Consider the following 15,260-nt stretch of genomic DNA (forward strand, 5'->3'; position numbering starts at 1 on the left):
ATAACAGCTATGGAAAGTAATGGATGCTGGAGGGGATGTGGCAAAGTAGGGACATTAATTCATTGCTGGTGGAGTTGTGAATTGATCCAACCATTCTGGAGGGCAATTTGGAACTATGCCCAAAGGGCGATAAAAGACTGTCTGCCCTTTGATCCAGCCATAGCACTGCTGGGCTTGTACCCCAAAGAGATAATAAGGAAAAAGACTTGTACAAGAATATTCATAGCTGCACTCTTTGTGGTGGCCAAAAATTGGAAAATGAGGGGATGCCCTTCAATTGGGGAATGGCAGAACAAATTGTGGTATATGTTAGTGATGGAATACTATTGTGCTAAAAGGAATAATAAAGTGGAGGAATTCCACGGAGACTGGAACAACCTCCAGGAAGTGATGCAGAGGGAAAGGAGCAGAACCAGGAAAACATTGTACACAGAGACTGATACATTGTGGTACAATCGAAGGTGATGGACTTTCTCCATTAGTGTCAATGCAATGTCCCTGAACAATCTGCAGGGATCTAAAAAACACTATCCACAAGCAGAAGATAAACTGTGGGAGTAAAAACACCCAGGAAAAGCAACTGCTTGACTACGAGGGTGGAGGGGATATGACTGAGGAGAGACTCTAAATGAATACTCTAATGCAAATACCAACAACACGGAAATGGGTTTGAATCAAGAACACATGTGATACCCAGTGGAATCGCACATGGGCTATGGGAGAAGTGGTGGGAGGTGGGGAGGGGAGAAAAGAAAATGATCTTTGTTTCCAATGAATAATGTTTGGAAATGACCAAATTAAAAAAAAAAAAACATCTTTTCCAGATTCTCATTTTGCCACTGCCCCAATCTCACGTGCCTACTACAATTTGGAATTACTCTCCCAGTGTAAACCAAGAGGTAAAAATCCAAAGAAATATCTTTTTATTAATTGTTAACATGCAGCACAAAATGAATAATAGTTACCTGCTTAATTTAACCAAGGTATATAATGAAAATTCAGGAGGAAAAAACTGCCTGTGGGTCCTGAATGATCAGATTTTATAGGCTACACTGATCAAATTAGCCAGGTAAACTGTTACCTTCATTTCCCTTTGTTTAAAAAAAAAACAAAAAAACAAAAAAACAAGCACAATACTAACTAGGCACCTCCTATTTATTACAGGACCATATATCTAGGGAGGGACCGGCTACGAGGGCACAGTAGATAGAGAGCCAAGCCTAGAGTCAAGAAGACTCATCTTTCTGAGTTTAAATCTGGTCTCAGACAATTACTAGATATGTGATCCTGGGCAAGTCACTTAACCCTGTTTACCTCAGATCTCTTATCTGTAAATGAGCTAGAGAAAGAAATGGTAAACCACTCCAATATTTTTGCCAAGAAAGCCCCAAAAGGGCCCACAAAGAGTCATACATAACTAAAACAATTGAACAACATATCTAGAGATGGCAGAGGCCACAGGGAAATAAGAGGCTTAACCAACGCTTGATTTTGTCAGAGGGGAATTGGAACCCAGGTCTTCTACACCAATGACTCTTTCTACTCTAACATAAAAGGTGTCTTTTCTCAAATTAGATGAACTGAGTTACTACCTACAGGCAGTTCAGGCCATCAGCCTGGGGTGCTGAAGTGTGGATTCCAGTTGTCTTTGACATGTTCTAAATTGTCCTAAAATGTTATAACAATTCTTCCATGAAGTGAGCTAGTTTTCACAGTTAACACTTAGCACCACCTAGTGGACTAGGATCCCTCTCAAACGCTCTTAAGATGGAGCTGAGCCTTCAGAACCAGATTAGACCCATTCAGCCCAGGAAAAAATTCTTTTTAAAAACCCAACTGTGCTAATAACAGGAGACTGACAATGACGATAGTCCTGGGCAAAGTAAGCCTGTCTGCTTACTGAGGACATGCCACACAATGTGCACCCCTCTCTGCCTTCTTTCCTGTCTCTCTCCCTCTTTTTCTGTTGCATTTAGTGGCACTCCATCACTGGGTGTGGACACTAAGGGAGTAAGTAACAGAAGAAACCAAGAGACAGACCCATGACTTGGCCCTGAAAATTAATGGTAGGGGGAATAGTGTTGGACCTGGGATCATGAAGATCTGAGTTCAAATCTAGCCTGAGACTTTCTAGCTGTGTGATCCTAGACACTTGAGCTCTGGGTGCCTCAGTTCTGTCAAGGGTAAAATGGGTATAATAATAGCCTGTCTCCCAGAATTGTTGTGAAGATCAAGTGAGATAATATTGGTAAAGAGCTTTGCCAACCTTTAAGTGATATATACACATGTTAGAACTTATAAAAACTGGATTATTCAAATAAAGTATGCCAGCCAGAAGGTGGAATTTGACTTCTGAAATGCAATTCAACAGACACTTCCTAAGTGCCAACTTTTCTATGCAAGGTATTTTGCCATGGAGGAAATAAAAGACAGACAGGGCAATACAAGGGTCCCCCTACTCTACAGGAATACCAGATTGGGAGAGAAAGGATAAAATACAAATACTTAAATAACAATGAATGGCAATAAATAAGTCTGATAAATATTGGACTACCACTAAGTGCAATAGGAGAGAGGGGGAGGAAGGCAGAGAGCTAGAAACAGAAAAGGAGGGAAGGAAGGGAGGGACAGATGGACAGAGGAAGAGACAAAAGAAGGAGGGAAGGAAGGAAATAAGAAATGAAAGGAGGAAGAGAGGGGGAGAAGAGAGGAGACAAGATATCAGTTATTAAGCTAATACACAGGAGCAGCTAGATGGCTCAGTAGAAAGTCAGGCCTAAAGATAGGAAGTCCTAGGTTCAAATCTAGTCTCAGATACTTCCTAGCTATATGACCCTGGGTGAGTCACTTAAACCTAATTACCACTCTTCTGCCTTGGAACCAATACTTAGTATCATTTCTAAGACAGAAGAGGTAAGGGTTTGTGTGTGTTTTTAATTAAGATAATATACAAAAGGAAATCTGTTGAAACCAAGCAAATCCAGATTCTTCTACAAATAATTTTATTTTATTTAAAATATTTTACATAACTTATTTTCAGTTTACCTATTATTAATATGAATTGTTAGGGCAGCATTATTATCAGTTTGAGATCTGATTTGAACATCGGTTCACAAATAGCTAATTTTATATAATAAAAGGGGAAAACTAAGTCAATTTGAGCACAAAGTGATTTGACTAAGTGTTCAGGAAATGACATTTCTTATTGCCTTGGAGATAGTGTAATGAAACCATTTTCACCATTTACTTTATTTACCTCTAGGAGAAGAATCTAGGAGCCAGTTTATTTTTGTTTAAAAGAAATGTCTTTGGTATTCTGATTTCATTTATATTGATGTCATTCTTGTAGTTCTATTATCCTGGCAGCATTATCACTTCATTGATTAGTGGGCAAAGATTACCCCATCAGAAATCACTATAGTTCGGTCCTTTTTCAGGTCTGATTCTTCATAACCACATTTAGGGTTTTCTTGGCAAAGATACTGTTGTACAGTGGTTGTCCATTTCCTTCTCTGGCTCATTTTTTAGAGGAGGTAGGTAGGTAAGCAGGGCTAAATGACTTGTCCTGAGACACAGCTAGTAAGTGTTCAAGGCAACGTTTGAACTCAAGACCCTGAACTCCAGAATACCAAGAGTGAAATTAATCTTAGAAGGCTATCTAGGAACTGTGTGATTTGGAGCTTTCTCTATGATCTTTTCTATTATAGTCATTGCTGCCAGAGTGGAGGGGCTATAAAGGATTGGGGTCCATTTGTAATTTTGCCTATCACCTGGGTGACGGGGACCCAAAAATGTGTTATTACTTGAAGGCCAATCTTTTGGTAAAGAGCATCTCCAAACCAATCTAGAATAGTCTTCGTGCAACAGACACCATTTATCATCAGGTCCAGAGAGGCAAAATCTTTCCAGCCTTGTAAAAACTGCCAAGTTATGCTCCAATGCCATAGCCTTCAAGAACCCGGTGTGCATGCCACCCTAAATAAGGCCCTGCAATAAGACTATTGTGGGGGGACCGCAGTCTCAAAAGGCTGTGTCCTAGATATCTCTCTTAGGATACCAGTGCCAACAGAGATCACATCCATCAGAAGCAAGATCACTTCTCTTAACTCCTTAAAGTCATTACGTGAATTGGATATATGGAAAAAAAAAAAAGGTCTTCTTGGTGTCAACACAGGAACTGATTATATCCAACCAAGAGTCATGTGGACTTGGAGACTTCATTATTGCTGGATCAACTCAGCATCAATGAACTAAGAATGAGGCATTTTTACAGGGAGCCAAGTGGCTTTGCCAGGCCTGCAGTCAGAAAGACTCATCTTCATGAATTCAACCTGGACTTGGACTCAGACATTTAATGGTGATGTGACCTTGGGCAAGTCTCTTAGCTCTGGTTGCCTCAGTTTCCTCATCTGTAAAATGAGCTGGAGAAGGAAATAGCAAACCACTGCAGTATCTTTGCCTAGAAAACCCCAAATGTCTAGAAATGACTGAACAACAATAACAACAAGAGCGCCCAATCATGAGCCACACTTAACAAATATACGATCTCATTTGATCTTTGAACTTAGGCACCTGAAAAAAAAATAACTTGCCTAAATATCTCTTTGGACAAAAAAAAAATTTTTTTTTTCAGCTTCTTCTACCAAATAAATGCCCAAAGTGTGCTGGCCATCTCTCTGGGCAAGACTACAATCTGATTCTGAAAACTTCTACAGCAAAAAAAGTCTGACAGCTAAAGCATGTGATCTTCATTTTAACCACCAAAGAATTCAATCATTAATTGACTCTGATCCAGTTCTTTTTCAAAGGTTCTTAAATTTAAGATACCTAATATGTGAAAGCAACTCAGTGGAAAAAAGGGCTCCCCAGTGTTCTAAAATTTCTAGGTTCTAGTTTGGATTTGACCCATGTTAACCTGGCTCTCTACAGAAAGCCTTTGCTGATTTATAATTCAAAGTTACGCCCTCAGGATTTTCAAGAGAGGCTCAATACCAAAAAGTTTCTGTCTGAATGTTTCTATATCTTCTACCAGATCATCATGGTATGGATTTTTCCTGTAATGTTGCCTGGTGTCATTTATCCATGGATCTGTTCAATAATTAAACAGAAAAGAATTGAATTTCTCTGAGTTTAGTTCTGGGGGAAGAAAAAAAAATAGTTTCTCTACATGTAAATGTTTTCTTTTGTCTGATAACAGTGACCCAGTGTACTCCCGGTAGGACTTTACCCCCACAACTTAAAAGTAAATTCATAGGGCAGCAAAGTTGTCCAGTGGTTAGAGATGGGAGATCTTGAGTTCATATCTAGCCGTGACCCTGAGCAAGTCACTTAAACTCAATTGCCTAGCCCTTAGTGCTCTTCAAACATATACTTAGTATTAATCCTAAGACAGAAAGTAAGGGTTTTTTTTTAATGAATTGAAAACAGGAGAGGTATCAAGTAGACATTTCAGGTTGTCAATTGGTAAAATCTACTCCTGCTCCTTTTAAAAGGAAACAATCCAGTCCTCAACTGTTTCATTTTGTACTGTGGTCAATTTTGTTGTTGCTTTTGTTCAGTTGTTTCCAACTCTTGGTGACCCCGTTTGGGGTTTTCTTGGCAAAGATATTGGAACAGTTTGCCATTTCCTTCTCCAGCTCATTTTACAGATAAGGAAACTAAGGCAAATAGGGTTAAGTGACTTGCTGAGGTATAGTAAATGTCTCAGGCCAGATTTGAACCCAGGAAGCTAAACCCCTCTGACTCCAGACCTGGCACTCTATCCACTTCACCACCTAGCTTGCCTGTCAATTTTTGATGCTGCCACAGATCCTTTAGCAGTAGTCAGGGCATGAATTCTAAATCAATTGGTATATAGTTATGTAAGAAAAAGATGTTACAACTCTTTGATGCAGAATCAAAGACGGTACCATTCTTCCCACTAGTTGCAGTAAATTCTTTTTCTCTGACCTCAGTGGGAGTGACCAGTGACCACCCCAAGATCCTTTTTACCTCATTGAAATGGCTTTTAAGAACTGGAGGTTTGTCTTACCTGATATCTTGACTGGACTCTGAAAACTTGGTTGAATTTTATGTACATTATCATTTTTTAAAACTTGATCTAAAGGAGATCTTTCAAAGAAGGTAAGCACCACTTCTGACCTAGAATACTAAAAAGAAAGAATGATTACTTAGAATTCAGGCTTACTCCAACTTTCTTTGATTTTCCCCACCATTTTTAATGTCACAGTCTCTTAGAATTTCAACTGGATCAGAGAATATGAGCACTAAAAGGCTCCTTGAGAAATCATCAAGTTCAGCCCCTTAAATTTATAGCTAAAGAAGTCAAAGCCCAGAGAGGCCATTATAGTGTAGAATGGTGGAAGAAGGAGCTAGGTTCAAATCCCAGTTCTGACACTCTGTAACTATGTGATCATTTTAATTAAAAGCACATCATTTTAATTCTAAGCTTTGGTTTTTACATCTGCAAATGGGGATAATAATGCTGCTACTGTGTATTGCAATTGTTGTTGTGAGGAAAGGTTTTGACAATTCTCTCTGAAAGGATCACTATTAAGAGATTTGTCTAATGACCCCTCAGTGGCAGGTACAAGGACTAGAATTTAAGTCTCCTTCTTAGTATGAAACAAAGAAACCTAGTCAACAGTAAGGCTCTGTGTGTCACGGTGATAAACTAGTCTCATTCATCAAGGACCAAGGTTCAAATTCTAGTTTTGGCACTTGCTATCTATGTGACCTTAAAGAGGTATACTTCATTAAAGTGTCCATTTGGCTGGCCTTAATGGCCTCTGAAGTCCCTGTCTATGATTCTAAAGGGGATTAGGAAGTTCTGGATAATTCCAGGGATTTTAAAATACCAAGGATAGCCTCTAACAAAGCTATGCTCATTTAGCTCCCTTCAGTCCCATTGAATCATCTAGGCATTACACAAAACAATGGTGCTATCCCACAAAAACAAATCTAGCTTACAAGGAACTAACCAAACTCCTTTGGTGCCAAGGCACACTCTGCACTGAGAGTTGATTCAGCTGTTTTTGTTTAGCTTTGTTGTCATTTCCTTTCCCCCAGTAAGTCCACTTATGGTGAAATACCTCATTCTTCCCTCTCTTGCTCCCATCTCTTCTCCCCTCTCTCCCCTTTCCTTCCTCCCACCTCCCACCCCAGAAGCCCCTATCTCTCACTTCTTCTCCCCCTTCCCATCAGCCATAATGCAAAGATGAGAATACTTACTTTGCACGGCATGCTTATAATAGTTTTTAGAAGTTTCTCCACTTCATTAAGTCTGGCTTCTATATCATGAGCATCCTTTATTGCAATTAGCCCTAGGAATTAAGACAGAAAACCCCATCAAAACAAAAATCTCAGAAACATGGGCTTTTAAAACAAAGACAGCCATCATCCCACTGAAACTCATAGCATTATCCTGAAATGTACATCTCTAGTGCTCATACTGAACAAATAATTAATCTTAGAAGGAACTAACAGAATTCCAGAAACTTCTGATCTCAATTTTTACTGTTTCCATTGATGACATAATGAATGGCTTTGAAGAGCTAAGCTGGCCCATTGTCTGGCACATTATGGGCACTTAATAAAAGTTGTTGAATTGTCAAATCCTTTTTAAAAATTCCTCAGACCAATTATCCCTCTATGGCTATAATCAGAAATTCTAAAAGTGACTATGTGAGGAAGTAGTTACAATGAACTCTGCTCAAATACTCCTGAGTATTGGAAAATTCTATTGATTTAAGTGTTTGTGTTGAGTAAATTCTACTTAAGTAATTGTGACTACGGGGAACAGATCTGTGACTTCATTGATATTATTGAGAACTCCCAATAAGTGACTTCCTTGAACAAAATGGGTCTCTGCAATTGATTAGTATTTTCTCTACAACTCTACAGTTGGGGGAAGGGGGGACAGTAGAGAATGCCAGACTTGGAGTCAGGGAGACATCTTCCTAAGCTCAAAATCCTTTTGGGAAGAAGACTTATTTGGTGATGGGGAGAAGTAAATATGAGTAGGGTTAATAGCTGAAAATGGTAGAAAATCTTTGCTATTTCTATGAGAGAATGCCCCTTGTCTGGGGAATGAATGAACAAATCGTGGTATATGATGGTGATAGAATGCTCTTGTGTTATGAGGAATGATGAACTGGAGGATTTCTAAATGAACTAGAAGAACCTCCAGGAACTGATGCAGAGTGAAATGAGTAGAACCAAGAGAACACTGTACACAGAAAGTGAAACCCTGTGGAACAATACAATGTAATGGACTTTGCTACTATAAGACAATCTCAAGAGACTTATGAGAAAGCATACCATCCACATCGAGAGAAAGAACTGTGAGAGTAGAAACACAGAAGACAAATGACATCATTTGTTTAGATAGCTAGACATGATTGGGAGTTTTGGTTTTAAAAGATTGCTCTATTGCCAAAAATGGTGATGTGGAAATAGGTATTATAACATTTGTATAACCCAGTAGAAGTTCTTATTGGATGCTGGAAGGGGGAGGGAAAGAAAATGAAATATGTAAACATGGAAAAAATATTTTGAAAAGAAAAGTGTTGCTATTTCTGAGAAGTCTGGAATAGGACATCATAGAGGAAAGGGCAGCAGCAAGGAGCCAGGACTACAGGGATCACCTTAACCATCCCTCAGCTGAATTAGGTAGCATTAGAAGGGGAGAAGAGGCTAGAATCTAATTCCTGCACAGAACGTTCTCCTTTATTATGTAGATACAGTGGCCAGGCGCTAGAGGGCCTCAGTCACCTTTATCAATCCACAGAGCCTGTGGGGAAAAGGGTCAATTTACACCAGCCATTTATTTAAATACTGAGTTTAAAGGGAGAAATGATTAGATCTTTGCCCTAAGAAAACCAAAGTGGATATGAGTCATAGGTCTTTCCAAGAACCACATCAACTCTCCGGCTGTGGCTGTGACCGGAAATTCTAAAAGCGACTAGTGAGGAAGTAGAGTTACAATGAACTCTGCTCAAATACTCCAGAGTACTGGAAAATTTCCTGGGCAAGTCATTTAACCCTGCTTTCCTCATCTATAAAATGAGCTAGAGAAGGAAATGGCAAATCATTCCAGTATCTCTGCCAAGAAAACTCCAAATTGGGCAGCTCAGTCGCTTAGTAGATTGAGAGCCAGGCCTAGAGACACAAGGTCCTAGGTTCAAATCTGACCTCAGACCCTTCCTAGCTGTATGACCCTGGGCAAGTCACTTAACCCCTACTGCTTAGTCCTTACTGCTCTTCTGCCTTAGAAGCAATACACAGCATTGATTATAAGATGGAAGGTAAGGGGAAGGGAGGAAGGAAGGAAAGGAGGGAGGGAGGGAAGGAGGGAGGAAGAGAGAGAGAGAGAGAGAGAGAGAGAGAGAGAGAGAGAGAGAGAGAGAGAGAGAGAGAGAGAGAGAGAGAGAGAGAGAGAGAGAGAGAATATGCCTGGAACAACTGAACAAGAACAGCTAATTCTCTTGAAAGAACTGCCTAGAGCAGAGGTGGCTCAAACCTGAGACAGTCACATGTAGATCCGCAAGACTTTCCAGTGTTTCTGAGCCAAATGGAAATGGAAATGGAAGTATTTAACAAAGTAAACATGGTTTTCAAAGTCAATATGCAGGGATCCTCACAATCCATTGTTGCTTTTGTTGCATAATGTTCGAAGCTTTATGACTCCATTTGGAGCTTTCTTGGTAAAGAAATGTATAGTTTTAGGTATTCCCATTTCTATTTGAGTTTGAAAGCACTGCTCTACAGTTTCTAAAAGTCAGTTTTCTAGAGGGGGGAAAAGAAGTCTGCCAAGTACACAAGAAACTTCCCAGTTACTCATTTAATCTAGAAACTATTGTCTATATTGTCCATGGGCAAACCACAGAAACTATATAACTATCATTATTTAGTTGTTTTTCAGTTGTGCCCAACTCTTCATGACCCCATTTGGGGTTTTCTTGGCAGAGATGCTGGAGGATTTGCCATTTCCTTCCCCAGCTCATTTTATAGATGAGGAGAGTGAGGTAAATGGGGTTAAGTGACTTGCCCACTGTGTCCCCATTTTATATATGAGAAACTGATGCAAATAGAGGTTAAGTGACTTGTCCAGTATCTGAGGCCACATTTGCTCTCAGGACTTCCTGACTCCAAGTCAAACATTTTTTTTCACTGGATCACCTCACTGCCATAACTATAACAGTCACCGGATTAGGATGTTAGAAAATTTAAATGTAACTAAAACACTGGGTCCACTGGCAAAGGCAGAACCCAAAAAGCCCCATAGTGCTTGAGTTGCATTAAAAGGAGACTAATTTTGTGGAAAGGTGGCTGGCTAATTGCTCATTTTACTCTTCATAATTTCATTTTTTTAATTAGCCTGATTGTCAACACTTAAGGTGTAACGGTAGTCCATTGCAATCACATACCACAACTTGTTTAGTCATTCTCCAATTGATGGGCATTCCCACAATTTCTAGTTCTTTGCCACCACAAAGACAATTGGCATAAATATTTGACAACAGACGGGTTCTTTTTTCTATTTCTCTGATAACCTTAGGAAATCAATCTAACAGTGGTATTGCTGCGAGGCATCTCAAGAGTACATTAGATATAGCAACAGAAATATTATTTAAAGAATGGTTTATGTATGTCTACTTCCAGAGAAAAACCTATTAAAAAAAGAAATCAGTAAGACACAGTATATTATATATATATGAATTTTGGGGGGTCAAAATGATGTCTTCTCTAATGGGGGGAAGAGAAGAGAGGGAAGGAGGGAGTTATCTGGGCATTTTAATGTAACATAAATTAGTTAACAAAAAATTAAAAAAGAAAGATGGCTAACTGGTATGAGGGAGATGAGCAGAAGACTTCTATTTAAAGTTCTGAAGCTGGGTTTTTTTAGGATTCAGAACATAAACTTTGGCCACTGACTGGATAAATTGCTTATCAATCCAATGTATTTCCCTTACTGAGTTCCTATATTACCTATTCTCGGTACTTTTCCCATGGTGCACACAAACCTATATATGCTTCCATATATTTGAAAGAATATTCATAAAGTACTTAGCACAGTGTCTAGCACATAATAAGCACTTAAATAAATAAATGCAGCTAGGTATAATAATAGAGTTTGGGGCCTGGAGTCAGGAAGACTGGAGTTCAAATAGGGCTAAGGGCAAATTGTGTGACCCTGGGCAAGTCACTTACCCCTATACAAGCACACATGTGCTAAGGAAACACTCAGTAGGGACAATTTTATTTGAACACTAAGCATGTAATAAATAGATCTAACCAAGCATAAGAAACTAGCTTGATCTAACATGAAACTCCAAGAAAATACTTCAATTCCAATTAAATATACACAAAACTATAGGTATCTTATTGAATTAATATTCTAACCATCTGATGGCCTCAGTTTCCTCATCTGTAAAATGAGCTGGAGAAGAAAATGGCCAACCACTCCAGTATCTTAGCCAAGAAAACTCTAAACGGGGTCATGAAGAGTCAGGCATGACTGAAACAGCATCATCTACTTGTTTGAAGGTTTCAGGAACCCAAGATACAGCTTCAGGCAATGGCTCAAGCAAGTCAGCAGGAGCTGGAGTTGGTAGGAGAGGGGGGATGGAAGGTAGTTTGGGAAGGTGTGATTTAAATTCAGTTCAGAAGTTTATTAAAGAGTTCAGAAGCCTGTGACCATAGAAATAGCCCATAAAACAAGTGTGACATAATTAAGGCGAAGGAGAACAAGCATCCTTCCTTCCTCCCCACTCATGTTGTCTTAAATAGGATAGGAGGGAAAAGTCAAGAAAATCAACAGTGTATCAGATTCAAGACACTCCTTCCTGTTCTCCAAAGGATCTCAACTAGTCAACTCCTCTAATACTTCTACTCTGTAACAACTGATTTTCAGAAAGTATTGCTCCAGCTTAGAGACCAGCTCCAAACCATCCTTTTGAAGACCTCTGCTTAACACAGAAAAGCATTTTTAAAAAGTTTTCCTGGAGAGATTTTTTGACCTGGAGGGAAAGGCAGACCTATAGATTTCTTCCTTCTAATGAAGTCTTTACCCTATAGACTTACAGAATAATCAGTCTGGGACACTGAGAGACCAAGTTGCCCAGGGTCAGAGAAAGCTTTTATGTGTTAGATATGAGGCTTTAGTTCAGGTCAGTCTCAATTCCCTCTATTGCACAGCCTTTCTGTCCACACAAATAATGCCCCACTAAGCGCCTCTCCCCAACATCCCACCAAGGCTTCTAAATCCAAAGGAGGTGAACAAAATCACTAAAATTAAAATTTAGTTTATTGATAATGTTGTGAATTGGTCTAACCATTCTGAAAAAAAGCAAAGAAATAGACTAAAATGCTCATGCCCTTTCACCCAGAGATTCTACTGCTAGGCAGTATTTATTCTTTGCTATAAAGAATAGCTCTTGGAGCAGAGAACACATTGAGAAATGCAGATGATGTAGAAGAAGGGAATACACATTTATCAAACGTCTTCTATGTGCCAGATACTGGGCTAAGGACTTTAAAAATATTCTCATTTGTAAAATAGGATATTAATAAAAATATATTTGTAAAATATTGAATGAATACTTATTGTGTGGCTGGCACATTGGTTTCATACAAATCAAATGTAATGTCTACTTCAGAAAACTATTGAATGAAACTGTGAAAGTATAGATAGAATGACAAGCTTAGAGTCAAAAAGACTTGAGTTCAAATGTGACCTCAGAGACTTACTGGCTGTGTGGCCTTGGGCAAATCACTTAATTCTGATGGCCTCAGTTTCCTCGTCTGTAAAATAAGCTGGAGATGGAAATGGCAAACCACTCTAGTGTCTTAGCCAACAAAACTCCAACAGGGTCATAAAGAGTCAGGCATGACTGAAACAACCAAACAACTATGAAAGTGAGTCATTATGATAACAGAACTTTATTTCTGTGTGACTACACTGGCGTTCCCTTTTAAAATCAATGCACATAGCATATCTCTGCCAGGCTTCATTAAACATTAACTGTGAATCTCAGAGAACATCTAGTTCAAGCTCTGTATTTCACAAAGGGGAAAAATCACTTCTATAGAGTTAGTGATGTGCTAGGCTCTGTATTAAAAGCTTTATAAATATCATCTCACTTGATTCTCACAACAACCCTGGAAGGTAGATGCTATTATCATCCCCATTTTCAGATGAGGAAACTGAGGTAAGTAGCAGTTATGGTGGTTAAATGACTTGCCCAGAATCATACAGCTAATAAATGACTAAGGCTAGATTTGCACTCAGGTCTTCTTGACTCTGGGCCCAGTGCTCTAAAAACTGTGCCACCTAGCTACCTCTAATGAGGAATAAGGATGAGGGCCAGAAAGAGGTAGAGATTTGACTAAGACAACCCATCAAGAGAGGAGTCCTGACTTGGCCTCTGGCTTCAACCCTACTGGCTATTCTTTCCACACCACAATATCTCTAGCATTCAGAGGGTAATATTTTAAAATAACTATGGAGGTTTGAGTATTCATAAAAGGCACAGAGATTTAGAGTTATTTTATCTTAGCTATTAAAGTGTACTCTTGGTTCTGTCTATGATTCATTAAATGTGGGGTCCTTGATCAGGAGTATAACCCACAACATTGTTCCTATGGGAAAACAGAATGTGTGGAATGACATTTTTTTCCAAAAACAATTTGGCAAGACTCTGAACCCACTTTAGAGAACTGTTAGTACTAGAAGGAATCACAGGACATCTAAAGGCAAGTATTATGATCCTCCTTTTTGACAAATGGAGAAAGCGATGCCCAGGGAGGTTGACTTATCCAGTATCACTAAAGAGGAGTAGAACCAGGAACAGAACCTGGATCTATCCAGAAGTTCTGCGCTCTTTCTATTATACCACATATGTACTATGTTAGAAAGAAAACAACCCATCATAGTCCTGGGTTTAGTCCTGGGCCTGGATAAATCACTTTTTGCCTTAGTTTTCCTCATTTAAAACAAGGGAATTAGACTAGATATAGGTTCATGAAAATCCAAGTTTGGCAAAGCTCATGGTGCCTAATAATCCCTTTGTGGCACCTGCTTTCAGAGCCATCTTAGATGAAACCACAGAAGTACATCTGTTCCTCCTGCTCCTTTGATTCTTATCTATCACATTCACTCAAGGAGACACCCACAGCCCCAGACAAGGTCACTTGATGAAGGCAGCAGTGGGACACTCCTTAGAGGATCCTAACATCTGAGTCAGCTGTCAATGCATCTGGTCCAGTACTGGCCAGGCTATGAGGAAACAGTGGGGACCTCCTTCAAAGACCCCACAGTCTGTGTTTGTGCTGTCAATGCACCTGATCCAGTAATGACTTGGGCACTAGTCCCATGGAGCATGAGGAATGGGAGTGGGGAAGGTAGTGAAGTAGGAGCCCCTCCCTGGGGCTTCTAACTACCTATTCCATCCTGGGGAATAATTCTGGTCTAATGTGCTTAGCTCTCCAAGATCTCAAAATCATAATACTAGAAGTGAAAAAGCCCTCTTGGGTCATCAAGTTGAACCATTCTCATTGTTCTAATATGGGAACTAATACCCAAGGAAGTTGATTTGCCCAAAGCGACAGATAATAAGCATTAGAATAGACATCTGAACTAAGGTCTTGTATATATTTTCATAAAATCCACAATTTAAAATTTTGTTTGAGAAAAATTTCAGGGAAAGAAACTTGCTAACTCCTTGAATCCAGAAAATGAACTGTTTGGAGAAAGATGCCTATTGAAACCTACACTGAATTAGAAGATTCAGAATGAACTCTGGGGTGCAATTCATTGAACTAAAGGGAGTTGAACAGTTATTTTGAATGTAAACTCTTATGCCAAAAGGGACCTCCCCCTAATTGGCTTTTTGTAAATGTGCCTAGCAAACATTGGTTTTGCTTTCTCTCTCTTCTATTTCCCTCTTATCTCTATTGTAGTTTCCTCTTAGAAGGAGCAATGTTGTATACACCTGTAGATTTTTAGGGGTACAAGATGATCATGTCAAATGATCCACTGGGGAGACTAGTCTTCCAAAGGATCACAGGGGAGATTGTAAAGATGGGATTAACTATCCCCTCACCCACTTTTAGATTTAATCATCAAAAGCGTATACCCCCCACTTATCCTTAAATATGGGGAGGTCTGTGACCCACATACGCTATAGTGGGTGATGAATCAGAAACAACTGACTGTCCCCTTGGCAATCCTAAGCAAAGCTAAAGCTACAACTGGTTCG

The 15,260-nt window shown here is 39.4% G+C and overlaps 1 protein-coding gene across 1 annotated transcript in view; it reads right to left on the reverse strand.

Annotated features, from left to right (window-relative positions):
* Window positions 1–15,260, reverse strand: part of PXDC1 (PX domain containing 1) — a 62,411-nt gene that overhangs the window by 16,724 nt on the left and 30,427 nt on the right. The window contains exons 2-3 of the mRNA XM_001368082.4: window positions 7,231–7,322; window positions 6,032–6,149 (exon numbers count right to left, since the gene is read on the reverse strand). Of these exons, the coding sequence (XP_001368119.1) occupies window positions 6,032–6,149; window positions 7,231–7,322 (210 nt within the window). The remainder of the gene's footprint in view (window positions 1–6,031; window positions 6,150–7,230; window positions 7,323–15,260) is intronic.

The sequence above is a fragment of the Monodelphis domestica genome, chromosome 3 (assembly GCF_027887165.1).
Source record: "Monodelphis domestica isolate mMonDom1 chromosome 3, mMonDom1.pri, whole genome shotgun sequence".
Taxonomy (NCBI): domain Eukaryota; kingdom Metazoa; phylum Chordata; class Mammalia; order Didelphimorphia; family Didelphidae; genus Monodelphis; species Monodelphis domestica.